Source organism: Lepisma saccharinum, chromosome 23 (assembly GCF_977018435.1).
Source record: "Lepisma saccharinum chromosome 23, izLepSacc3.1, whole genome shotgun sequence".
In the NCBI taxonomy this organism is placed as follows: domain Eukaryota; kingdom Metazoa; phylum Arthropoda; class Insecta; order Zygentoma; family Lepismatidae; genus Lepisma; species Lepisma saccharinum.
The window spans coordinates 38,513,367-38,539,904 of NC_139251.1; the positions used below are offsets into that span (position 1 = coordinate 38,513,367).

At 38.2% G+C, this 26,538-nt stretch overlaps 1 protein-coding gene across 1 annotated transcript in view; it reads right to left on the minus strand.

Annotated features, from left to right (window-relative positions):
• LOC146005300 (uncharacterized) overlaps positions 1-4,189 on the minus strand; it is a 123,771-nt gene extending 119,582 nt beyond the window's left edge. The window contains exon 1 of the mRNA XM_083144431.1: positions 3,726-4,189. Coding sequence (XP_083000557.1) covers positions 3,726-4,172 — 447 coding nt within the window. The 5' untranslated portion in view covers positions 4,173-4,189. The remainder of the gene's footprint in view (positions 1-3,725) is intronic.
• Between the last annotated feature and the right edge of the window lie 22,349 nt (positions 4,190-26,538).

Below are 26,538 nucleotides of genomic sequence, written 5' to 3' on the forward strand. Positions count from 1 at the left end.
ACTTCAATGCTCTTTCAGGACCGCCCCGATGGCGCAGTGGTAGCGTCATCGTCTTGTAATTCAAGGGGTCCCGGGTTCGATTCCCGGTAGAGGCACATAGTGGCTCGAATCCCACTTTAAACTGTAGGTCCAGTCCCGATTAGCCATACTGTGTATAAAGTGAACTTAAAAACACCAACTCAATCAATGCTCTCTCAATATGAATGTTAAGGCCCAGAACTGATCTCTTTCAAATCCCCCTTGGAAGAACCAAAATGACCGAAGCTGAACCCATGAGGAGAATGTGCAAGTTATTTAATTCAGTTTCTGAGAATAATACAAGCGTAGACCTATTTAAATGTAATTGTAACATTAGATCTATTCGCTGAATTTCTGTATGTTTTTTTTTTGTTTTGTTCATTGAATTTTGGTTTTCATTCAGCTTGTAAGGTTATATCCAACAGTTTAGCGTCATTTATTATTGTTTTGTCTCTGTGTTCCCTTTCCTTCTATAATCTAATAGTTAATTTCTCACAATTGTTCTTAAAAGTAAAATGTATATTGCGTCATTCATATTTCTTGTTAATTTTCTTAGTTATGTTCTTGTTTATGTAATGGTGTCATCCCATATTGAACACTGTAATTGGGCATGCGCCTGTTGTGTATCAATTAAATAAATAAATAAATAAATAAATATGCGCGTTACAAACCAGATGCGTCCGAGTCTGTAGATGTATGTACATAAAATGTCAATAACTATTATTTTTACAAAATAATTTAATATAATTTTCCATTTGCCCCCTCCCCCTCCATTAAAATATGTTGGCGTCGCTAATAATTAACCCTATCCCATGAAAGGATTTTCTCACCGAAACATTTTTTTGAGAAGGACTATGATAGAAGAGAAGAGAAGAAACAACCTTCGACCACGATTGCATGACCAAGTCAGGGCCATAAAAGAATTCTTGCGAAACTAAACCGTGAAATTCGATGGAAACGAATGTTTCACATCTTTGACTATCATGCAAACATCTGTCCCTTGACGATGTTTGATAAATTGTATGTATTTCCATCTGGCGAAAACTTGAAAACTGAGCACTTGACATCGTATGTATTCTTGGGCGACCAGTGTTCAGTTACCAACGACATGCATGACTTTTCGTTCCGTGGATTCATGATTCTATCTTGAAGTAGCTGCGAGTTTCACATAATATACAGTCTCTAGCAAAAATCATGGGGGTGAATAAATCAATCATCTATTACTGAGGCCACCCAGAACGTCCGCAATGCTGCAGGCTCGTTCCATCTCTTTTGAAAATGGAACTATCCGTTAATGATGCTCCTTATATACAGATTTAAAACTTGGCGTGCTAGTCTGCTCTTGGTTAATACAGCGAACATAATGACAAGTGAACGGAATTTTGTTGATATGTTCCCAAAAAAAATCATATATGTAAATATATATCGAAAATAGGCAAGAAACTATTTCAAACTGTTCATGAAATTCATACTGACCATCCAGGTTATTTCGGATCTCAAGATGCACATTACGAATGCAATATCATAGCTACAGGAAGAATCTATACGCAGACGGTTGTTATCCAGCAAAGCAATCAGCACGATAATTTTATTAAAAGCATTAAAAGGAATCCTAAATATATTTTTTTCAGAAATTGGAATATCATAGCAGTTTTTCGAAGGGAGAGGAATATTTAAAAACGACTCTGCAAGGTCAATTTACGATCTTACATTTGTATTATTTAGTTAATTTTAAACAAGAAGAATATTGGGTCGATTTCAATTGTTTCTTCTCTCCTTTCTATACCATTGTCTATTGTTTTGTTCCGTAATATTTTTCTAATATTTTTTAAGATAACGTTTGTCTGTAAATATTATACAATTAAATTATATCAAACTTTTTACCTTTTCCGGTTGAATCTTGCTTTATGAAGAAAACTCGAACTGTAACACCACAACTTTATAAATTATGGAAAATATGTTCTTCAGATTGGCAGTTTTTAGATACTATATGTAAATTTTTGACTGCTTACATGGAAATTCTCCGCACAAATACATTTGAGAACTTCATGTATTTTATTGTTATTGTTACATGTTTTTTTCATTGTGAAGTTAAGACGACTTAGTTATGTTCAAGAATTCTACCATGTTATGTTATAAACCTGTACAGAAGAACATCATAAATGTATCGTATTTAACTGAAAACAACAAAAACTATGTTGTCAGCGTAACGCTATACGAAACAGAGGTTCCAGGTTCGAACTCTGGCATGGAGATGTTGGAGACGTTTCTTTGCAAGAACTGGAAATTCGAAGTGTCATCGAGGTGTAACAAGATAAAACTTGGCAGTGTCTCATCTCGAAGGGTAAGTTTCGAACAGTACAGAGCGTGCAAAGGCACAAACTTTCGCACCGTATAGGGGCATTCCTCCAGCGTCACGTGTGTGACATTTTACACATACAATTTAAGGTTCTAGACATGAGATAGGATTAAAATATTCATAATGAACTGATTTCATAGAAGTATGAAGTCCTTTGTGGTGTCTGCTAACAAATGAATAAAACTTGAGTATGATGGCATAGGCTGAATGCATGAAAAGTATTAACTAAAGTACGTTACGTGTGTGACGCTTTAAAAATGTAGCCAATCTGGATTTCATTTGTATGTGAAGCATATAGGCTGCAGAATCTAGTAACTTTTATTGGTGAAATGTTCAAATTATGTGCATTCGAAACAACTAAACCTTAATGCAATTAAAAACAATAATAATTTCCATGTTAATTCATTTTGCTATTAACGTGGAGTAGGGTCACCTTTCGTGGAATGCCCCTATAGAGGACATTAAGGGAAATAACTTTTACTTGTAACATATTACCGCTTGACGCCCGTTTCGACGCTACGGACACTCTAAAAATATTTACTTTTATCCTGATAAATATGCAACCACGCAGTGCGAGCTCATGATTTTCACTAATGGGTTTAGTTCGCAATTGCTGTCAACAAATTAAGTGAATTATAAATGAACAAACAGGTAGATATACGCTTGGTATGTCTGAAAAAGTTTTTGATTTGATTTTTGTTATTTAGCCCCGCTTTTCTGCCACTTTTGACTAATCGCGACGGTGAGGATGAGTGGCAAGTCTCAGATTTTAACTAGGGGTGGCCACAATATCCGAATAACGGATATCCGGATATCAATTAGTTTCAGATGTCCGGATAGTATGGATATCCGGTTAATCTGAATATCCTGATATTAGAATATCCGATATCCGGACATTGTTTTCCAAATTTGGCCATCGCCAGTTTTAATATGGGTAAAAAGATTCTAGTCCTCAGAGAGACACGTGCTGGCTTTAGTTTAGTGTTGGGCGATATACAAGTATCGTCCAGACGATATATCGTGATATTGAAAAAAAATGTCTAGACGATATACCGTCACGAAATTTTGACGATATATATCGTGTCGGCGATATATCGCCGATATCACGATACGGAAAAAAATATCGTATTATATCGTCTGTGGCTGTGACGATATTTTCTTGACGATATATCACGATATCAAATTTCCGATATCGTCCATCCTTACTTTAGTTACGGTTAGGGGCCTGGGCGTCGTATAATGTGAAGGGCGCAAGTAACCTAAGTGGCGACGCACCCTCACTGTTAATTTCTATCAATCAAGGAAGTAGACTGAAAAACAACGAAAGGTGAACAGAAGGAAGACTTACTCTTTTCAAAAGGTGAGGCCTGTTGTCCACTTGCTCTGGATTTGTGCTGATTGACGATGTACTCGGCTGCTGTTCGTCGCCGCTCTCTGCTCCGGGGGCCTGAGGGGATCGAAGCCCAGCCCTGAAGGCACGGCTCACGGCAATTCTACGTTGCAAGTTGAGCAAGGCTTGGGCTTCTTCGCGTTTCCGGCTGGGCCATCTGCTCCCGGACGCAGGAATCGCGGGCCCCGTTTCGCTACCTGTACCGTTCCCGCGTTTCATGAGCAGCGTCGAGTTTTCGTCCCCCGGCGGGATGTCGATGCTGCTATCCCACTGGAGTCGTTTTTCCCGGCACTTTTTCAGGGCGTTCCTCCAGTTGTCTTCGTAGTCCAGCGACGAGATTTGGAATGGGGTGCTGGTTCCCCTGTCACCCATTGACATAGCCAGGGCACAATCCGCAGCCCTCATTTTTCACTCTTTTTTTTCCCTCTCTTTACGTAACGGGAGATGATGTCTCGGACCTTCCTCACAACACAGTCAACACGCGCAAATCAACGTACGGTAGTTTGGACGCAGGCGCCGAGCGATCGATGCGCCACTGGCGGGATACTGCGGAACTGCTCTGTCAATGAATCCAGCATCTTCGTTTTTGCTTTCTCCCCCACGAACGGCCCTCGTCTCTCTCATCCAACCGGCACGCCGAATTGTCCTCGCGGACTGAGTACGTACGCTACGCGCTATACTACCACATTGGGCAGTTTGTAATAGAGGTAAGTCAGATTCAAGTCAACATGTTAGTAAATGTTTCAAATTAGCGACTTGCCAGAAATTATTGAATCCAAGTTACCCGTTCCGAAAATATCCGGATCCAGTGAGAAGGCAATACCCGGAACCGAAAATTAGGTACCCAGATAATCCGGAAGCGAGATCGGGTACCCGATTGACCTGGAACCGAAAATCAGGAACCCGGATGATCCAAAACCAAAATCGGGTAGCCGAGTGATCCAGAAAGAGCTCTGGTACTCGGATGATCCCGAACCGGAAAACTGGTACCGGAATACATTAATATCTGGGATCTTTTTGTACGATAAATTTCAAATCTTTTCTTTCATCTGGGCATTGATTGAATGACATGGTGCCATAGCCAGATATCGGGCCCACCTGGTACTAGCCTCTGACACGATCATTGTTGCCAGTACATCTCGTAATTTTGAAAGCAAAGACTTTTTTATTATTAAGTCCATAAATAGTTTGTGATGCACAAATACTGTACGTAGAAAAAAAATATCATTTTTTATCAATTCGATTAATACCCAGAACATCGATATATATCGAAAAGTTTTGCAAGCGACTTCACAGCCGTCTTTTATCCATTACCTTATACAAAAACGTTTTTACACTTTCCGCATACTGAACAGTCATGCAGAGCATAATTTTCTTCTTTAATGTTTAAAAAATATCCACATAGACAAATTTAATACCCAATGTAAGTTGCATAGCTTCAAAGTCTGTTGCGTGACCATACGCACTAGCTACTGGTGCGCAGGGTCCCGAAACGTCGGTTCTAGGACCAAGGCAAAAATTGCTCGTGCCGATTCCGACATCGAGAAATCATTTCCCGATTTTTAGGAATTCTGAACACTCAGAAAATTTCGAGTGATCGTGTCTTGAAAGTTATTAACTTTCGGTTTACTGCATTGTAAGTGTCGGAATTATTTTTGGAAATGGCGAATTTTATTCTTGAAATGGAAAAAACAATCACTTCAGTAAATAGGAAATAGTGTGTAGAATTCGAGATTTTTCAGTATCGAGAACTTTCAAAGATACACTGTCTCGAAAATTTCCTTACTTCGTTGGGAAATAGCGGATGTGTCCCGACCCCATCCCGGTAAAAAAAAATCGCCCCGCGCAATGCTATTAGAAACAATTACCTTTTTCAGCGACTATAACTCATTAACTGTTTTCATTAATTGTATAGCTTGACGTGACACCTTTATGATATAAATTATTGATATTTCAACCGCATACAATACACAAGAATCGTACTCACGACGATTGTATGTTGTATTCTTCTTCTTTTGCGTTACTTTTCTGTCTCAGCAGACTAATCGCGACCGTAAGAATGAGTGATGGTTAGATGAAAGTGACAGAGTGAAGCTCGAGACCGATAACGAGACTCGACCACTCAATGTGTCGGCACGAGACTTGGCACAGCTTCTCATGAATGAAGGGGAAGGACCTCATTCTCCATCTCGTCTCAAATAATAGAAGAATATTAAAATGAGGCTTACATAATTAGGTATATACTTACATCTCTCTCTCTCTCTTCACAGTTGTTATGGTTAAGGTCTTCACATTTTTCCTGAGGATTACATTTTCATATAATGTATCGACGGGACGAACTTGAAAATTAAAATAGCTGAGAACTAATTATTGTAACATCACTCATAGTATTATTTGTGTGACTAAAGCATTGACAAAGGTAGGGGGAGAGCTGATGGGACTGCATCCTCTTCAGAAATTTTAAGATAATCAATGTTTTTTAAAAATAAAGCGGCAATGAACTATGGAAAACCAAAGTGTTAAATACAAACCGTACATAAAATGACCACCGATTACATTTTTTATCTGTGAACAACATAACTTCAGATTCCTCAAAAGAAAAAAAAACTGCCAATGGACTAAAGAATGTCACTGAATTTTCGACAATAAACACTAGTTCATTTTGATCAAGAGCTGGAAACAATATGATCGAGAGCTGTATCGTCATTGTAGTTTAAAATTCAACAAATCGATCAATGATGCTAGCTTCAAAGAAAGGAACAGAACAGAGATTGAATGAAAAACATTTATCATTTGAAAGGAAAAGAAAAGAAAACAACCGGGACGCGTATTTACAAACCCTGTAGTGCTGCAGAACCAGAGGTATATAACGCTTTCTTATTGGCTGTGTGCACCGGAAGTGTTTATGTTCCTTGTCCATTGTTCCTTGCTTCTTCATTTACAGCAAAAGTATGGAAAAATAAGGCTTGTGATGGTATAGTAATAAATTTTGTAATCAGATTGTCTAAATTATGTTAAGAAATATACGTTTATATAATAAAATATAATGTTTAAAATGCTATACGTTGGATATACATAATTTTCTCAATAGTCATTGGTAGTTACAATGTTTGCACTGATGTGGCTTTAAATAGAAAAATCATTCACTGCAAGAAGAGTTCTGATTTCTGTCTTCTAAAATATTAATTTAAATAATTTTGCTAAAACATGAACCTTAGTGTAAATGGGTTTCTTATCTAGTTGGGATGGATATCTGAAATCTACACTGTTAATTTGAACCCTGCCATCTAGCGTTAACTTGAAGGAACGCTACATCAACTTCCGGAATGGCAGCCAATCAGTAGCCAAATATCGCTGGAGGTTCTGCAGTACTATAGGGTTTGTAAATACGCAACCGGGACATGGTTATCACATCGCACTACAACGCCAATGGTTCGAATCCTGGCCTTGGCAAAAGTGTTCTTGTGAGTGTCCCTCCATCAATTTCATCATATCATCACTCATCCTCATCTTCGCGATTAGCCAAAAGTGACAGAAAAGCCAAATAAAATAATTAAAAACTGAATTCATTTATTAAATACCCATACGTCTGGCAATCCTAGTTATAGTAATAAAACAAAAATTATAAATCTACCCTCAACCTGTCAAATTTATTGGAATATGTAGTACCTTTAACTTAGGGCATAGTTTAATATAAAATATTTGTTCCAATTCACTTCTCTTGGTAATTCCAATTTTCCAACGTTCGAGATACTACTCATTGAACATTACCCCGATATCTGAGGCTTCCTTGAACAGAAACAATCGGAAATTACCATTGTTATCATCTCAAGAATCGCTCTGTGTTACCAATCAACTTCCTCAATATGACCTGCAATAAGTTTTAATTTCCAGCCCTCAATGTTTTCAGACCGTTGCCCAGGACTGCTACCATACAAGCGGTGAGGGGCATGAAGAAGAAGAAGAAGAATCTTGAATGATGATGTGTTATCGCTTCGTTTTCCAGTTGCCATATTAGTTAATTAATTTTTATTTCTGTTCCTGTAGATAAAGAAAATGCAAACCGGAACATGCTATGATATTCTCAAATATGGAAAACTGCATACAAAGCATTGAAGGCTCGCAATTAAGAGGGTAATGGAAATAGAGGTAAGCTGAATAATTTATAAAAAGTATTTTAATCATAGAATTGATAAACTACACTTCGAGCCTGTTTCTTTGTGGAAATTCAGTGATTGTAGCTAGTGTTAGTCTTGAATTGTTACTTCACTGTTTTTCACAGTAAAGAATTAAATTGGCTAATTGCCAGGAACGTCGTTAGGGGGGCCGGGGGGCACTGGCCCTCGCAAACGTCCACGTGTCCCCGGCAAATGTTTCTGTTTTTACTGGAAATTTTAATTTGATGGCAAATATTTCAAAATTGTTCTTCAGTAAATTTTGCTTACAGTTTGAAACACTGCTCCCAAATTTCCCGCGCCATGAACGCCAAGGCAAGACTTGTGCTCATTTTTCTACTGCTTGCCTGTCGAAAACAGATGCAACGCAGGAGCTGCCGCTAATGGTTTTATGGCCCTTCTCGTTTAAGGAATTCGAAGGTCTTCGGAGTCGCGAAGGGGTGCGCTTGGGCACCCCTTAATTTTCTTCCGCGCCCCCTTCAGCACCCCCTAATCAAAACCTATTAACTCTTACAGTGTCATATGTCGTAGCCACATTGAGCGCCCGAATGTTAGGTATTGTAGAGACTGCCACTGTTATTGTATGCAACAGCCAAACATTGAAAGAGAAGACGCATATATTTTTCTGTACTGTCACCAGTCTCATTAATGATCACAGGCCTTTGTCTTTTCTTTCGTCAGTATTGTTGTTAAGAATTGTTTCTTCTTTTGTTTTAAGTAGCCTGTTTGTGTTTTTCGATATTTACCTACAGCTCAGTGAGTTCTTTTTTGGCATTGTTGTTAAACGGTTTTATTGTCCGCCTGCTTGTTCCCAAAGTTTGCGAAGAAATGTTACAGTTCGTTGATGGGGATAGTGCTGCAGAAGGGGATTTTAACAAAGATGAAGTTGCTGTGCACTTCGCGTTTTGTCCTGACACCGCAGCATCTGGAGCAGACGGAAGATAGCCAGTGGCGCAACAACAGAGGAGCATTACCTCCCCCCAACCTTGGTCGGAAATCAATTCTATGGCGCGGGGGGGGGGGGGGGGGGCTGGGGCAAACATTGAAGTAAAATATATTTAAAAAAAAAAGCAAGGCTAACATAATCTAAGAGTAGCAGGAGAAAATGATACTCAAGGTGGAATTAGTTTTCATGTATTTCATTATTTTTCCTTCCAGACAGCCAAGCACACCTGCAGGGTGGGACACAGATAGGCAAATGGCATCCTCGATTTCAAGTTTTACGCAAATAAAAATACATTTCGTAAAATTTATTTCGTATATTCCTAAAAGTTCAGAGCAGTAGCTAAGGGACGGTGAACAATCTAAATTAAAACGTTATAGAAGAGAGAACGCGGCGCCCTATTAATTTAATATTGTTTTCAGTTTGCGATAACTTGCACCTAAAAATTTTCTTGCGAGCAAAGCGAGAAATGAATACCATTCATTATTTTTGTAATGCATTGTAAATTAGCAGAGAGAGCAGTAAGATCAAATGTGTACTTCAGACTGTTGCTGCAAATCAGTTTGGTCCTAAATTCATGAACAATTGTTTCGATAAAAATGAGCGCGCACATTTGAGAGATTTATATCATTTTTGCTGTTGATTTGTTGTGAGGCGGATGAATTGATTATGTAATGTATTTAAATAATATGTTATATATATGTATTAAAGAAACTCTGAATACGTACACAATTTAGTGTTAACTTGTTGCATATGTATTTTCTTATTTTTTACGTCGCTCCATGGTGCATGTGTGTAAAACACAAACACACACAAATGCTTTAGAACAGAATTCTCCCCTTTTTGCGTGATTTACGAGAATAATAACGTATTTGATACTGCTACTACTATAATAATAATGGCATTATTGTTATTATTAGTGGCACGTTTATCCTGGTACTTGCACCCTAGACAAAAATTCGTCGTTGCGCCACTGCTAAAACATTCATGCATAGGCTATTTCATGCTTTCGTTATTTTGAACATCGCACCCCCTAAATTTTATTCCGCGCCCCTCAGCGCCCCCAGATGATTAATCCTGGCGCCGCCACTGCTTTTCAATGTTCCTTCGTGATTGTCCTTTCATCTTATCATCATTCATCCTCAACGCCGCGATTAAAATCAGTTTTTGAGAACTAGATATTATCGTAGGAATAAAAGGGGAGGATAACAATGAAGCAAAAGCAGTAATTGTATCCACAATTTCCAAGTTCTTCCCTGCAATATGTTCAAATTCACATTTCTTCTTATTATTATTATTTTCTTTGAATAAAGCCTTTTCCATATCATCAATTTCATCTAGCTACTATATTAGGCCTCCCCGATAGCAAAGTGGTAGCGTCGCCGCCTTGTAATCAAGGGGTCCCGGGTTCGATATCCGGTGGAGGCATATGGCACAGTGGTTCGGATCCCACTTTAAACTGTAGGTCCAGTCCCGATTAGCCTTACTGTGCATAAAGTGGACTTAAAACGCTAAATCAACCAACCAATCTAGCTACTATTCATCATATTCGTTGCGATTAATCGAATGTAAATAAAGTGACGCAAATATAAGAAAACTATAATAAAATACCAAAACAATCAAGTCATCACTTGTGCCATCAAGTGCATACGTCTATTTTCATCATGTTGGGTGCCTATTTGTCTGCCGTTTAAAAGTTTTTAGCATCTATAAATCTACACCCCTGCTCATACTCTAAGAAACAACAGCACTACGTGCTTTGTAGTACTGAAGTATGAGACTTAGTTTACAAGGAACCGGTAAACTCGCAAGAAGAACTCAGGGAGAAGATCTTAACAGCTGGTCAACACATCAAGGACACCATCACATCACGAGTAAAGAGAACAAATGTCCGTAGAAACCTGCGTGCCTGCATTCGTAACGGAGGTGCCCACTTTCAGCAAGATGTGTAATGTTCTTTAATTGTAATGTTCATTGATTCCATTCACATGAAGATGAATGAAGTATTATTTCTTGTACACAAATGTGAATGTTAGCAACATTTGTACCTTGTTGGATAGAAGATGACACAAGGAAGTAATTAAAGTAATTTGTACGCTTCGTGTCATACAATTTTTGTTATTAATGCGTTGCCAAGTAAACTAAGAGTGCATTTTTTTATCATCAGTTGTATGTTTAGACCCACCCGTTACTTACATGTGATTGTTATTTGGAAAAAACTTTTTTTATCGAACCACTTATTTGTTAGCTATCAGAAAACGCTGAAATAAGTTCCATACAATGAGCAGTTTTTTCTCAATTCATCTTTTTATGTGGAAAATTGTCATTTTTTAAAAAACAATTGAAATTCGATTATCTCGAAAACTACTAATTTTCGGACGGGGTATCATATGGTCAATTTATTGCAAATTGTCTCTACTTTAACCCCTTTCAGGGAATACATCTAATTACAAGTCATCCTGTATATCGAGGAGACGATATATATCGCCGATATCACGATACGGAAAAAATATAGTATCGTCTGTGATGATATATTCTTGACGATATATCGCGATATCAAATTTCCAATATCGTCAATCCCTAGTTTTTAAACATACGTATTTATGACGAAATCCTTTTTATATTAAAATGTGTACATTTTTCCGTCCCGTTTTGTCTAGTTTTTCTTTCAGGAAAACATGAAAAAATGTCTCATGGCTCGGTGCCAAAATCTTTACACCCTGGATTTCGCGAACATTTCAAATGTTTTCGTCAAATAAATAAGTTTCTTGTAACAAAGTGTGTTTCTAAATAGCTTTTCGTCAAATAAAAAAGTTTCTTGTAACAAAGGGTGTTTCTAAATAGCGCGGAAGGTACTTTTTTTAACATCTACGGCTACGAAACTTAAGTTTTTTAATATTGAAGTTCCTTACGTACGTTGCGTCTATACGGCTTTTCAGGGATTCCACATTGGATTCATGTCACAGGCGCACCTCTAAACATTTTCTTTTTCTTTTTATGTTTGGCATGTGCAATGGGATAATTTGCGACATTTTTTGGAGGAGTATCTGGATGAGTTTATGTGGTTTGACAGGCATGGAAAGCAGCGACGAGACGCGATGAGGAATATCATTCAACATATTGTTGAACGGTATCCCCAGCGTGTGTAAATACGTTATCTTGTGGAACATCGTGCACATTTCTCTTAGCAACTGCGGACCAGAAATGACTTGTGGGATGGGATAATTTACAACTTCTTATTTCTATTATGGTACGGACAGGGGAGACTAGTATTCTGTGGAAAAGGACAACAAAGACTTTTGACATACAACTGACTTCTCTTTTGGACTTTCAAATTAACTTCGGCCGGCAATTCAGCCTGCACTTGAGATAAATACCTGGTGTAAAAGTAACGGTCTAAAAATAAACCCACAAAAATCAACTTTCTCTGTTATTGGTTCCCGAAATAGTCTCTCTCTGATAAATCCTGACGAGATATGCATCAAACTAGACACAGCTATCATCCCTTATTCAACAAATGTGAAAAATCTAGGCGTCATTTTCGATGAACACCTTAACTGGGATATTCATGTACAAGAACAAATTAAAAAAGCTTACGCCGTGCTAAGATCGCTGTACAGCTTTAAAGAATGCCTAAGAACAGAGATTAAAATGAGACTAATCCAATCACTTATCTTTCCTTTACTGGACTACTGCGACGTAATTTTCGGACCAAATCTATCCGTTCGAAACAAAACCAAAATGGGCCTGTCCATGGTGCCGGACGCTACATTCGCATGTGTTTATGTCTCGTCTTTTTTGTATATTTTCAGTACCCATATTGAAAGTTGTCCTTATTGTAATATGGTTGAACAGAGGGTAAAATATGCAACATTTTGGAATATTAGAATTTAAAATTTGAGCAAATATACAACGTAAAACAGATCATTTTATTTTAGTGCTGGATGCTACACAGAGAATTTTGTTTTTTCTTACTTTTAAACTTTGAGCAGTTTTTCTGTGAATCTTTTTATGCAAGAAACATAATTGCTGTACAGAAATATGAACATAGTGGTATACAAGTTCTTCAACCTGTTTTTGTGCTTTAAACCATTTCTGTTTTTTATATATTGTCACTTATATGTCAGTGCCGGAATAACATAAAAGTGCCGGACGCTACATTGTGCAATACCTTTATTAATTCAAACGTTACTAAATGTGTATACACATATATGCATAGACTACAGTGTAAAATAAAAATATACAAGCTATACTTGAGAAATAGAAAAACAAATAATTAATTTTGGTTACATATTTTGCGTTAGATATACACTTAAACAAAAACCCGTGTTCTTGTGACATGTACTACATGTTAATTATTTTGGTGCCTCACTTTCTAATGTTTTAGGCTACTGAAAATTCAAACATTCAGGCAAGTCTTCAAAAAAATACTGTCCTCTAATTTCAGTGGGTGTTTGAATGTTTGAATTATCATATGTTTAGAAACAGTGTCACTGTCATATGTGCTAGGAAACACAAAGTTGATATTTCTTCCACATTTTTTCCTCAGAAATTCTACCTCCACATTCCCATTTGCAAGCACTTGTATAACATGGCCCATAAATACCTTGTCACCATTTTGTAAATTTTCCACTTCAGAATTTGTACTAAGTTCTGGTGATATATGCCTAACTGCTTCTATGGCTTTTCCCTGTGTGAGTGACCACTTATCCACATTACTTATCTGATCATGTGTTTTCAGAAGGATAGTGCTGTTGGATAATGCTTCAATTACATGATAAGATTGTGTTGCTGGTACTGTATAAATGTGCCTGTATCATTCATCTAACTGCACTTCATTGTCCGCAATAGTTTTTTCAGTTACTAAAATGCAAGAAATATTAGGGCAAACTTTTGATGCCAAAAGTGCAAATTTTTCTGCTGAGTTGACATCTACTTCTACCATACCACCCTTAACAGCATTCCACACTTGTCTTTTCATCAAACCACCTACCCCATCTACAGGTCCTTTACCGGGGCTTGTTGCAAAAAAAATACCATGAAAAATTGAGGGAAAATTTTTGTTTCGAAAGTGTTATATATATATTAAGAAAGTTAAATTTACTCTTAAACTGTGATGCTGGTCCATCTGAAAAAATATTATGTTTTCTACATCTGGCACAGATTTAATCACTTCTTCACATATGTAGCACAAGAACGTATACACAGCATACTTGTCATGCTTTAAATTGTCACTGACAATGCAGTAAGATGATGATTTGCTTCCACACCAGGTCACAACAATAAAAAGTGTGATCTGGGTTTGATTCCAATGTGCTCTTTGAATCACATTTTGATATTGTGCAGTATAGTTTTCAGAGAAATGTACCTGAACAACAACTAAACCATGACCACTTTCTTTTTTAAAACGTTCAAATGCTTTGCTTTGTGTTCTCTTAATGAATACACGTCTCAGAAACTGTGGCATGTCATTTAGAAGTAGTGAAAGAAGTGTAATATACCCAAAATTGCACAAATTCATACTTAGGCCTAAACAAATGATGTAATATAGCAATCTGAAATGAAAAACTGATCTACAAAGTCAATTCTGGCCCCAGAGTAATTTAGCCTATGTCATATTTATGTGAAATCTCCCAAATTTTGAGTGTATTATGTTAGGTTACTTAAGAAAGTTTATTTTATTTTGTGTAGGCCAAGATTTGTTAAATTTTAAAGTATGCATTAGGCCTACTGTTATATTTCAAAACTAGCTTATCCATGTTCAAATAAAGATCTAGGCCTACATAAGTAATGCAAGTGAAACCTTTTATATTTTTCATGGAAATAATTTTCAAACAATGTAGGCCTACCTAAATTTAAAAAAAAACAATTCAATAGGACTACTTGAAACAGAAACATTGCAAAGTAGGCCTAACAATTTACAAAAAAGGTGCAGAGGCTTATTAGTTGTATTTGTAGCCAGTGGCGGATTACCAAATAGGCCCACTAGGCACGTGCCTAGGGGCGGCAACTCTTTGGGGCGGCAAATCTTTCTTCCAGAATATCAAGAATAATAAAAAGTGTCTTACGTACACAGTGACAATTTAGACCTATGAAACCAATGTTTCAAATCAACGGTTTGCAACACTTTCGCTTCATACGAAAGAATGTATCGGATTTATGTGTTATCAAGAAATGTTTCGTCTGCTCTGCCTCCTTCACGCGCCAATCAATTTGTTTTTAACCCGTGCTGTGGCTTTATCGCTTACAATGACAATGCAAGCCGCCCAGCCTTCGTTGGTTTGTCTTTGTAAATACATACCACTCGATCTTCCACTAAGCGTTTGTTAATGGCCAGGCAGGAAAGAAGACTGATTGTTTGAAAGTCGCATCTCTAACAATGCCCGTCTTAAAAAAAATAAACACATAAACACTGCTGATAAGTGAGTGCAGCTTTCGCGTGGACCGCAACTAGTTTTTGTCTTACTAGGTAGGCAGCATGAAGCGAACAAAGTTAAGTGGGGAGGCACATTAAGTTTGTGCCTAGGGGCGGCGAGGAAGCTTAATCCGCCACTGTTTGTAGCAAGGTGCCGGACGCTACGGGTTACATTTGTAGCATCCGGCACCTTTGGAATGTAGCATCCAGCACTACCAGAACTACCACAAGAAATAATTAGCAGACTACATCTAACTTCACCATGGACTTAACCATCATGAATCTGCTTTGCATACAATAATTCATCATCATTGAAAAATTATGCTAAGAGTTGTAAAAACTTTAATAATTATTCGGTGCCGGATGCTACAGTAAGAACTTAAAAGTTATAATTTGTTGTTCTCACCTACTGAAACTTCAAATTCTTGGTATCTTCACTTAAACATACACAGTTGGGTTACAGGAAGCAATTACAGTAGTTGCAAGCATGGAGAACAAGAGACTAATGAAATAATGCAATGTTGCCAATTGCACAATTTTATATTTAAATTTGTTATTCAAATGTACCAATTTTACATTACTTTGGGCATTTCCTCTTAGAGTAAACCTTTAAAATGTTGTTATATTCTTAAAGATTAGACTTCCACCTTTAAAATGATATATGATATGTTATACTTTGCATTAGTTAAAAATAAGCTCACTGGGGACCACTTTCCATGGACAGGCCCAAATCCAGAAAGTCCAAAATTCATGTTTCCGTTTCGTGTACCATATAAGAAAATACGATCATATCCTCCCAACCCTAAACGCAAACAAAATGTTGAACATGACCAGACGCCGAAAATTACATCTGTGTTGTTTTATTCATAATCTTTTACAAACCAAAACACCTAGAAACCTTTTCCAGAAATTAAAATTCAGAAGGGAAATACATGATTACAAAACAAGGGGAAAATCGAAACTTGAACTTCCAAAGCACACACTAGTGCTTTTCGAATCATCATTTACGTATTCAGCTGCAAGAGCGTGGAATGAACTTCCTCCTTCCATGACGTCCCTCACTAATCGCAACAACTTCAAAGACAAACTAAAAACTCTATTGTTAAATGAACAATATCTGTGTTCCAGCACTCACGAATAATAGCTATCATATCTGAACCAACTTCCTAATAACAAGTATTTTCATCTTCATTTTGCTTGTTTACTTTTCCCCTTACATGTTGCCAACGCTTAACAATATTTTGTCCTTTCTCGCATATTAAGAACATTTATATGTTTTTTACACATAACATTAATATTAATTTGTATTATTCTTAACCATATCACACCAAGCACAATTGTGTCAATTAATTTGTGTATCCTTGTGTATTTGTTTTCAATCTTTTTATTATTATTATTATTTTTAGTGTGTAGACGAGCCTTTGTTCTCAATTTTGTATTTGTTCTTTTTGTGTCTTCTTTATGTTTCTCTCTTTCTTCCTTGTTTGTTATTGTACAAACATTTAGTAGGTAGAATGTATTTAGTATGTATATGTATCCATCGGGGTTAGGTGGTAGAACAGCCACAGGCTGAACCTCGCCCTTTAATAAAGGAAAATTGAAATTGAAATTGAAATTGAAATAAAGAGGTTTGAGGTTTAATTTTAGCCTTATTTCTTTGGTACCTAAATGTGTCGGTGCGAAAAATAGTATTAGGGCCAGGTGGCTCCGGCCAGTTTCTAACATACCTTCAAAAGGGACTCTATATAGAATGGCGGGCCGCGGTAGCGGTAGGAGGCGGTAGGTTAATTACCCCAGAGGCGGAGCCCGGAAGCGGTGGAAAATTTCAACACAGCAACCACCTCGCAACTTCAAACGGCTACATCTCAACTTCAAACGGCTGTACGGTCGTAAATACGTATTTCCCCGCTCCAGAATTTCATTATTCACAATTAGCAGGACATACTCTTTATATATATAAAAAAAATTCCCTGCGAAATCGAGGGTGTAAGATTTCGACATGGACCCGATTAATTTTGTTCTACAGGCTGTGCAGGTGATGTTAATGCGCACAATGCTCTATAAGATTGACGAGATCACGAGTCAATGAGCAAGTCAATTTTGGACTTTTCAGTTGAGCGTGTCTCCATCCATAAAGTACGCACCTCAAGTCTCTTCGTTTGTGATAATAATAAAATCATCAACGAAAAGTTCATAGTTCATGTACGTAAGTGATATTTCGATTTGTGGTGAGAATAGATATGTCCAAATTGTAGGTCCAGTCCAAATTTACAGCGCTATATAGTTACTGTTCTTTAACTGCCATTCAAGCACAATTCCTTCAAAAACGGTTGTAAATGATTTCTTTCTCTCTTAGATCGTCTCTAATAAACTAGTAAATTAAATACGAAATTATTTATTGAAATGTGACTCAATTAAAGATCGGTGATCAAGAGTCACTGGGATGTAGCAAATCATAAAGCGAAAGGATTACGGTTCATAACTACTGCAAAAGGGCCCGCCCCGGTCAATGAAGGAAAAGATGAGTTATAACTGACCAACGCTCCTTGTTATCCCGCGCCAAGTGTATTGAATTACTGAGCGCGATGTCCTTCCCGACCTCATGTTTTATACTCCTGCCGGATTAGAGGTTATTACTCCTCCAGTCCTCTTCGGCGAGGTGTACTTTCGTCACCTCCGTATAACCTCAGCACGGAGGCATTAGGAAATGCAGCACATTCCTGGGATAACTTAGAGGCAGTCGACGGAGACGACAGGTTAATGAACAGTGTAAAGAGAGCATTAAACGAGCCTCTTCTCTAACTTCACTCATTATACCTCATCATTATATTAACTTGTATACTGCATCAATAGTATTATAAAGTCGTTTTGGCCCTTTTCTATATTGCGGCTGTATTAGCATATAAAAGGTTATACAAATCATAATATTGCGTTATATTTACGTATGTACTACTGCAAAAGCAAAAATAAACATATAAGCTCAAGTGTACCATTTCTACAAACCATAACAATTTAAATGTATTTAATTGTAATTTTATGATGCTACAACGCTATATAATAATAATAATAATAAGCTGTGAGCTACTATATTTTCGATTAAATACGCCTCCTATTCCCATCCAAAGCCCTAGATCACCTTAAAATGTAGCTCCAGTCCCTATTAGCCTATCTGTGCATAAAGTGGACTGAAAAAAATAATATAAAAATAAATCCTCGATGTTAGGTAGGTCCATTTCGTATTCTTTTGTTTTGACTATATTTAAATATGTCTATTTTGTATCCTCTTGCTTTAATGATATTTAAATAGCTTTATTTCGTATACCCTTGTTTTGACGATTTGTTCGAGTTCAAGATATGTCAAAAATATCAGAATTAAACGGTTGATTGTTTCTTGCTTTTGTTTCTTTTGTTTAAAAAAATATATGTATAACGAGCCATTATCATAAATAGCTTCAACAAAACATTCATAAGCATCGTAATCCGCTAACAGGAAGGTTCCTATATTTAATCGAAGATTTTTAGATTTTTCCCCTTTAAAAGAAATCTGTCTAAAGATGTTTCTGGTTTGTTCGGCTTTCGTGTTTCACGCGAACCTGCGAGATGCAACAAGAAGCAACGATCAATGAGCACTGACCCGCTTAGGGCACTTTTACGATCCCATCTTTCACCTGGAAAGGGTCAACAAGGTTGCCCCTCCCTCCCCCCTTTTTTTTATACTCCGAGGCAGAAAAGGTCTCTCGCGCCTCTTGACTTCTCCAGATTACGTGCTGCGACCTCAACTCTGTATCTGTGTGTGCGTGCTTGTGTGTGTGTGTGTGTGTATGAGAGAGAAAGATATAAATTTGCACCATGGAAGGGGAGGGGAGGTTTACTGTCTGCTTTCCAAGAAATATTCTTCGTGTTCTATCGCTACTTGCACGTCACGGGTCTAGGAAGGAGTGTATTAGCGTTTTTTCCCCAAAAACAGCTGGTCGTAATCACACTTATAGGTGCTGCTTGTAATCAAGAGATACCAGGTTCGGTTCTCGGCACCCGAACGCGTTCACTGTTGGACTCACGGTTCCTGGTTTGTCTGATTAACCTTATCAGTTAAAAGCGTAAGATTTGATAAACAAAATACAAATATTAAAACTATGCCAGTTAATCTCTGCATACAGATGATTTTACTGTGCTAAACATGATTGATTATTATCCATTCACTGGTCCCGGGTTCGAATGCCGGCATGGGTGTTCTTTGTGGGTGTCCCTTCATCATGCCATCACTCATCTTCATCTTCGCGATTAGCCAAAAGTGGCAGAAGAACGAAGTAAAATAAACGAAATCAAATCAAAATCAATCTTATCCGTTCATGGCTAAGTAAAATCAAAATCACAGTTTTATATTACTGCAACGAAATACTTATATAGGGGTCCGGTTCGATACCCGACATAGTCAGTGGCGATACCCAAAGGTATCGCACACTACCCCTGTCTGCCTGGTGAGTCAAGCTCCCATTACGTTCGCCACTGAGATGCCTATTCCCGCAAATCATACTAAATATTATGTGAATGGTGTTTTTATGTGGAAAATTAGGGAAGGGTGGGTGTCTTCTAGGTTCCACTACTCTCTCTCTAATACGCACATAGTGTACTATAGTGTGGATCCCACTTTGAATTGTAGGCAGGGGATGCTAAAGGGCGGGCGCCAAAACCTCGTCGTCCCCCTTGATTAGCGCCCAAAGCTTATTTCTGGTCCCATAAGCGTGGCAATTTGTTTGTTTCTTTTAATTCTTATTTTTAAGTTCACTTTATACACAGAAAGTCTTATCGGGATCCGAACCACTATGTGCCTCCACCGGGTGGTGGCTATTTGTTTTAATAAGATTTTTTGTTGACAGCAGGGGGTGAGGGAGGGGGCTTTTCCCACACACACCCCACTTTTTGCCACTTTTGACCTCACACTATGCTAAACTTTGTCTACCAAAGGAAATTGTCCTTGCCCCCCAGTTTTGACACCTTGCCCCCCCTTAGTTTTGGCACCTTGACCCCCCTAGTTTTGGAACCCAATAGCCGCCACTGGTTGACAGAAATTCATTGCTGCAGCATAACATAATAAGTATGTTCAAAAATCATGTAGCAATTTAAGCTAAGAGATTCCTGTTATTTTGATGTCATTATGTAGGTATGTAGGTGTTAAATATACATGTTCTATAAACAGTAACACTTAAAGTACTTTAAAAATAAGGCTATTATTTTTCGTCATTAAAACTGTAAATGTATAACATAGTCATGCAGGGTGGGTATTCACCGGGAATTCCTTGAATTCCGGGAATTATGCGTGAATTCTGCGTGAATTTTTCTCCGTTGACGTGAAAAATTGCAACTTTTATTAATCCAAATCCCATTGAATTTATACATATCTATTAATGCCCTGAGGCACGTTTGTCACAGTTTAGGTTTTATTTTTATCGAGGAAGGAAAAGAAAAGAGAGCTGCGTGGAAAATAGAACAGAATTGTCTCAGTTCGTTTGCTTTGTTAGTGTCCTTTGCAGAACAATCTATCTGACAGACTAAAGATTATTGCAAGATATCTTGAAGTAGATAGGTAAATTTGAGTTTGAAATTCTTATACAATTAACAATTTATCGTAGATTAATATATACCGTAACATTTGTGACTTGTGTTTGTAGATGTATTTCGATTCTGAGTACGCGAAATGTCAAATGTAAACTCTGCACTTTAAATTTGATGTTTTAAATATATATACCGTTTAATTAAATTCAGTTAGAATTCTTGGATAAATTGGAATCGTACAGACCCTCTATATTGTTAATATATTTGCCTTTGTATGTTTGGGGGTGGTGAGAGGTTGAAGTGGAGAAAACATCTGTCTGAATCCTTGAATTTTTTGAAACTTCGCCTTGAAAACCTGAAATTATACTTGAATTTTTTCAAGGTCTTAGAGTAGCCACCCTGTCATGGGAACGTGGAAGGTAGGAGGACCAGGGTAGAAAAATGGGGAGGGGCAGGGTGTAATGTAAGGGGAGCCAAAAATCCACCTCCACTGGGTGAAAATTTATCTTGAGCCGCTCCTAACTGTAGGTAGAGTCCGGATTAGCCTTTCTGTGCCTAAAGTGGACTTGGAAACAAGCTGAAACACTCTGCTTCTGAAGGCAGTTGAGGATCACTAAGTTATATCAACAATCACCCCTTAAGACAAAAGAGTTCAATCTTGCAATTTAAGAAAGCAATCTTATAGATTCGTTCTGACCTGTCACCTCTCCCCGTGCCATCCTTCATCTTTATCCGCGGCTCTGTGACGGCTTTGTAGAAGCCATTAATCAAAATACTTTGCTAGCCGGAGGTGGGGTAGCGAGGAAGATAAACAGAGGCACCGTCGCCGTTGTTGTCACAAGACATTATCTTGTTGGCACAGTGATCAGCAACACCGGCGAGAAGCCACGCTCCAGCTCATAATAAGCTATCAGTCAAATGGTCAGTTATATCAGTAAAAGGAAGCTTTTTTATCTTGGGCCATATTAATCAGTATTTTCTTGTTTTTGTGACTACAATTAGGCTTTAGTCCTCAAACCATTTGGGTTAAAACAGGGTTAGAAATGGAAATTTTCAAGAAACATTTTACTTTTGTTAACATGGTATTATCTTTTTTGTCTCTGACTACAGCGACCAGATTAACGACTAGTGAAATGACTCGCTATATTAAAATTAACAATAATTAATATTAAAATATTTCTCCTCCTCCATGGCCGTGCGGTCTAAAGCACCTTTCTTTGGACGGCGGCTGCGGGACGGCATGGGTTCAGTCTACGGGAATTTTCGGCCTGTGTATAGGGCCGGTGGCAACCCACCATCGTGAGGAAATTGGGAAGCTAGGAGTGAGTAGCGTAACCCGGTCTCGGAAATCTCCTACAATGGCTGGGGGTTCGACGTGCTAACCCCACGTTGCCCCATTACCGGTTGAAGAACTCCACACCTCTAAGCCGCGCGTCAGGCTAAGTTTGCAGCAGGTTTTATGTATCAATCCGCGCGAGAACTGAGCTCAGAATCTTCCGTGCCAGTCTTTCCTCAACCGCCGAGCTGCTTACATCGGAGACACTGAGAAAATCCACAGTATTCCCAACCGCACAACACATCTAAACTCGCATGCATGTCAAGTGGAATGTATTTTTGCTTCTCTTTGTCTCCTGAAACATAAAATTTTAAAAGTACTTTCTGCGCATAGATTATTTAATAAATGTATCATTAATATAAGAGCGAAATAACTTCTATACATGAGAGCATGTGTGTATATTTCGAGCACGCAAAAATAAAAATAAACAAAGATAAAAGTAAACAACGATAGGCCCCTCTTGAATTTAATGACAAATTATTGTTTTTGGTTTAGAAAGAAATACATTTATGAAAAACGTGGTTGCTTCGTCCGCAATACATCCGTTCCTGTAAGACACACGCAATTCAAGTTATACCACCAAAAAAGCATGATTTGTTATTGGTGATATATACAATCAGGTGCATTGTCTGTCGCTATTACTCTGGTTTCAATTTATGAATCACTTCACTAAATCAGGATTCAAATCTTGGTCTGTCCATTTCTTGCGGATAATCACCCTTCCCTTTCTTTGCGCGGAACAGTAAATATGTGCCTTCAACAAAGCTTTCATTGCCGCCAGTGGGTGAAACAATAAGCCTCTCCCTTCCGCTCATCGTTGGTTTCTTCAGCCCTGGCGGTGGTTTTGCATGGTGGTATCCTTCTATGCTTTATTCCCCCTTCCCCCACCCACCGAGTTGAAGGACGTCTCGTCCAAATAATAAACATGTTTCTTCTCACTGCGATATCTTTTAATACCGCGGAGATTCTTTTGTCTTCAAAAAACAAACAATCGTTTCCTCTTGCTAAACTCAAACAGCAAATCATTCAACACAATTCGTGCGCACATTGACGGCAAATCACCTCACGCCCTGTTTTACTTTGATCTTGTTGCCGCAAGGAGGATTATGCATTCAAAACAACTTGCTTGTCTTTGAAGAGCATTTCCCTTCGGACGAAGTCCAAAATAACATTCGGGTGAAACCGCGCGCTGAACAGTAGATTCAGCCATTCTCGCCGCTCTACAATAAACATAGGGTTAAAATAGTGGGATGTGCAACACTGGTATCACCGATTCCACGCGTTCTGCAACGCATTCAGTCTCGCTCGACTCGCTCTAAAGTTTCAGTGTCTCTTCAATGCAATACACATTGCAGTTGGCGAATCTACGGTTCTAAGTTCGTCTGCACAGTAATTGCAACCAATTAAGTCCACACTTGCTAATGGATGTACTATTTTGTCTGTATATTACAAATTAAATAACTGTTTTCTTGCAAGTATGCAGTTGTGTCGGAATAGAACCCGTCTCAGTGGAACTATGTTCTTGCGCGCACGTTTGGATCTACATATGCGAAAACCTGCAGCAAGGTTGACTTGACGAGCGGTTTTAGGTAGGATTGAGGGAGGGAGACTGGCAGCCGGGAGATAGGCCCAGGCCCTTTCGAGGGCTGTCGAGCCATGGGTTATTATTATTATATTATTATTAAAATATTTACATAAACATAAAATAAATAAAACAAATTGGATACGAGCCTTCTGAAATCATCTTCTCTTTTTTAAAATTTTAACCGATGGAAGTCACGAATGGTAGTCAGCTCGTGTAGATATTATAAATAATTTATTAGGCTTTACGACAGCCACGAAATTATATTGGATATTACGGTATTTCCTGGGTTTTGTAGCAATTAAACCATGGCCATAAGAAGAGAATCGGAATATGTGTAAAGATCTTATGCAGGGGGATATCTCTGTCAGAACAATCGACCAGAGGCACGAAAATGAATAATACGAGTAATTAACAAATACAAAACGTAAGAACAAGAACCACGAGGTAGATAAAATGAAATCAACATAAACTTCTCATACTCTACGCAGTATAATCATACTCTGCTAAGTCCCGTCAAGGCAAAAACGCATCTCCGCGTTGAGGGGAAGCGTATATGAATGCTACAATACTTACTGCTAGAAAGTATTAACAATTTAGTGCACATTGAAATGGAAAATTTAATGTATAATTAAACGAACGGGAACGATCCCTTGCCATTTGTGACGACGGATAGGGAAGGTTCGGTAATGAGAACCGGAATGTTCGAGCACTTGGTTAAAATCTTCTTAAAGACTAATGTCCTGAATATGAGCTGTTATGTGTTTTGACACAGCAATGCCTTTGTTTTCGTTTTTTGCAGGTCTTAGATGCTTTACCGCAATAATGTCAAACTTCCTACTTCTCTCTTCTCCCACTTAAACAATGTCTTATTTCAAAATAATATTCTCAACTTTAATTGGAATAACAAATTTCTTCGCTCGGCAAATGTTACTTAAATTTTAAAAAAAAAGATAATACTGAAAAAATAATATTAAATCTCATTGCTGGATATAACCAAGTTTGTCCGAGGGACCGAATTCCATTCCGGGATTCTCCCAGCTATTTCAGGAGGGTTAGTAAACCTAACTACAATTTGCGATTTATTTTATTCATTTATTTTGGTCTTCGTTATTGCATTTTGGCAGTTCGCAGTGACTGGCAGACGTTTTCAGTTCAATTATAGACATGTGTGTCCGACTCGGGTTCGAACCTGGGAACTCTGACTTTGAAGCATATTACATTGACCACTCCGACGATGTTGCTTTTATGTCTTGATTTGGCCTTTGGCCTTGAGTTACCGATCGGTATATTAGTTTTAATGCTGGCAATATAGTATTTGTAACAAGGTCAACATGCAAAGCCGTGTTTTCGAATTGAAACGGATCCATGGAACACACACACACTGTTTTTTCCTTTGGGTGACGTGACGTGTACTCAACGCATCGAGTCTTATCGATGCTGTTTTCTTGCTTTGGAGACCGGAGTTGGCAACACGTGGAGGGAAATTTATTTGAGAACGTGTGAATAGGTAAAGGTTTGCTACTGGTAGTTGAAGTTCGCCTCGCTGGATTATGCCATGTTTGCTGCCCCACTTCTCATCCAATCGCTATTCCTTCATCACCTACAAAATCGCACAGACAAGACGGGAACCAGCAACGAAACGTGGTCGAAGAGCTTTTGAATGCTTCTTAGTTACTGTACTTCAGGTAAGCGGATTTAACACCAATTTTGCACATTTCATTCTTGATGAGATTTACGCATTGCGTTAGCACTTCACCAAGGGTGGTTTATGAATGTGATCCATGAGAGAACAACAGCTTTTTCATTGCTTCCCTGCATTACGTATTTCTAAAACTGCGGTGTGTGCCATTCCAAAACGTACTCGTGGACCTATTTAGAACGTAAATTCATATCGTACCAAATAGAGAGGAGAATCAATTCGGAACCCATGATTAACGTGAACGTTTCTCCGAACCTTTTAGATGTGTTCCAATTTCGGTACCGAAAAGAAACAATACCGTATTGGTCCGTATTTAAATTGTGCGAGGAAAGAGGTTCCTGTTCATGTTACCGAACCCAATAAAATACTTCTAATAATTAACGTACATTACTGTCACTGAAATAAGACCATGTGTGGGAAATATATAATTTTAGATTGAAATTCATTTTCCAGGGGTGGCATCGATCCCTTGCCCCCCCCCCCCCCAAATCCTTTCCGGACATCCATGCTGCCAACGAAGATGAATTTTCACCCTGTCAGGTGTAATTTTAGAGCCGCCGATAATGCAATAGTATCATTTATAACACAAATATTTCCAATTGGGTTTGAAACGTTATCAGTGCAATCATTGACAACACATCTAGCTCTAGTGAAACTAACAATGTGTACCAAGCTTTCGATCAAGGAACTTGTATCAAAATCTTACGCCTTTATTTTTGCTGGCCTAATATAAACCTATACTGTCCTTGAGTAACAAGTGTGCTTTCACAATATTCTTGACATATTTATAGAAAATATTAGCACTACTAATTCATTTAACAATATTCTAATACAACCACACTTCATAAGTATTTATAATAACCCATGGCGCGACAGCCCTCGAAGGCCTTGGCCTATCTCCCGACTGCCAGTCTCCCTCCCACAATCCTACCTAGAGGTGTGGAGTTCAACCGGTAATGGGGTGACGTGTGGTGAGCGCGTCGAACCCCCAGCCGTTATAGGAGATATCCGCGACCTGGTTATGCTACTCACTCCTAGCTCCCCAATTTCCTCACGATGGTGGGT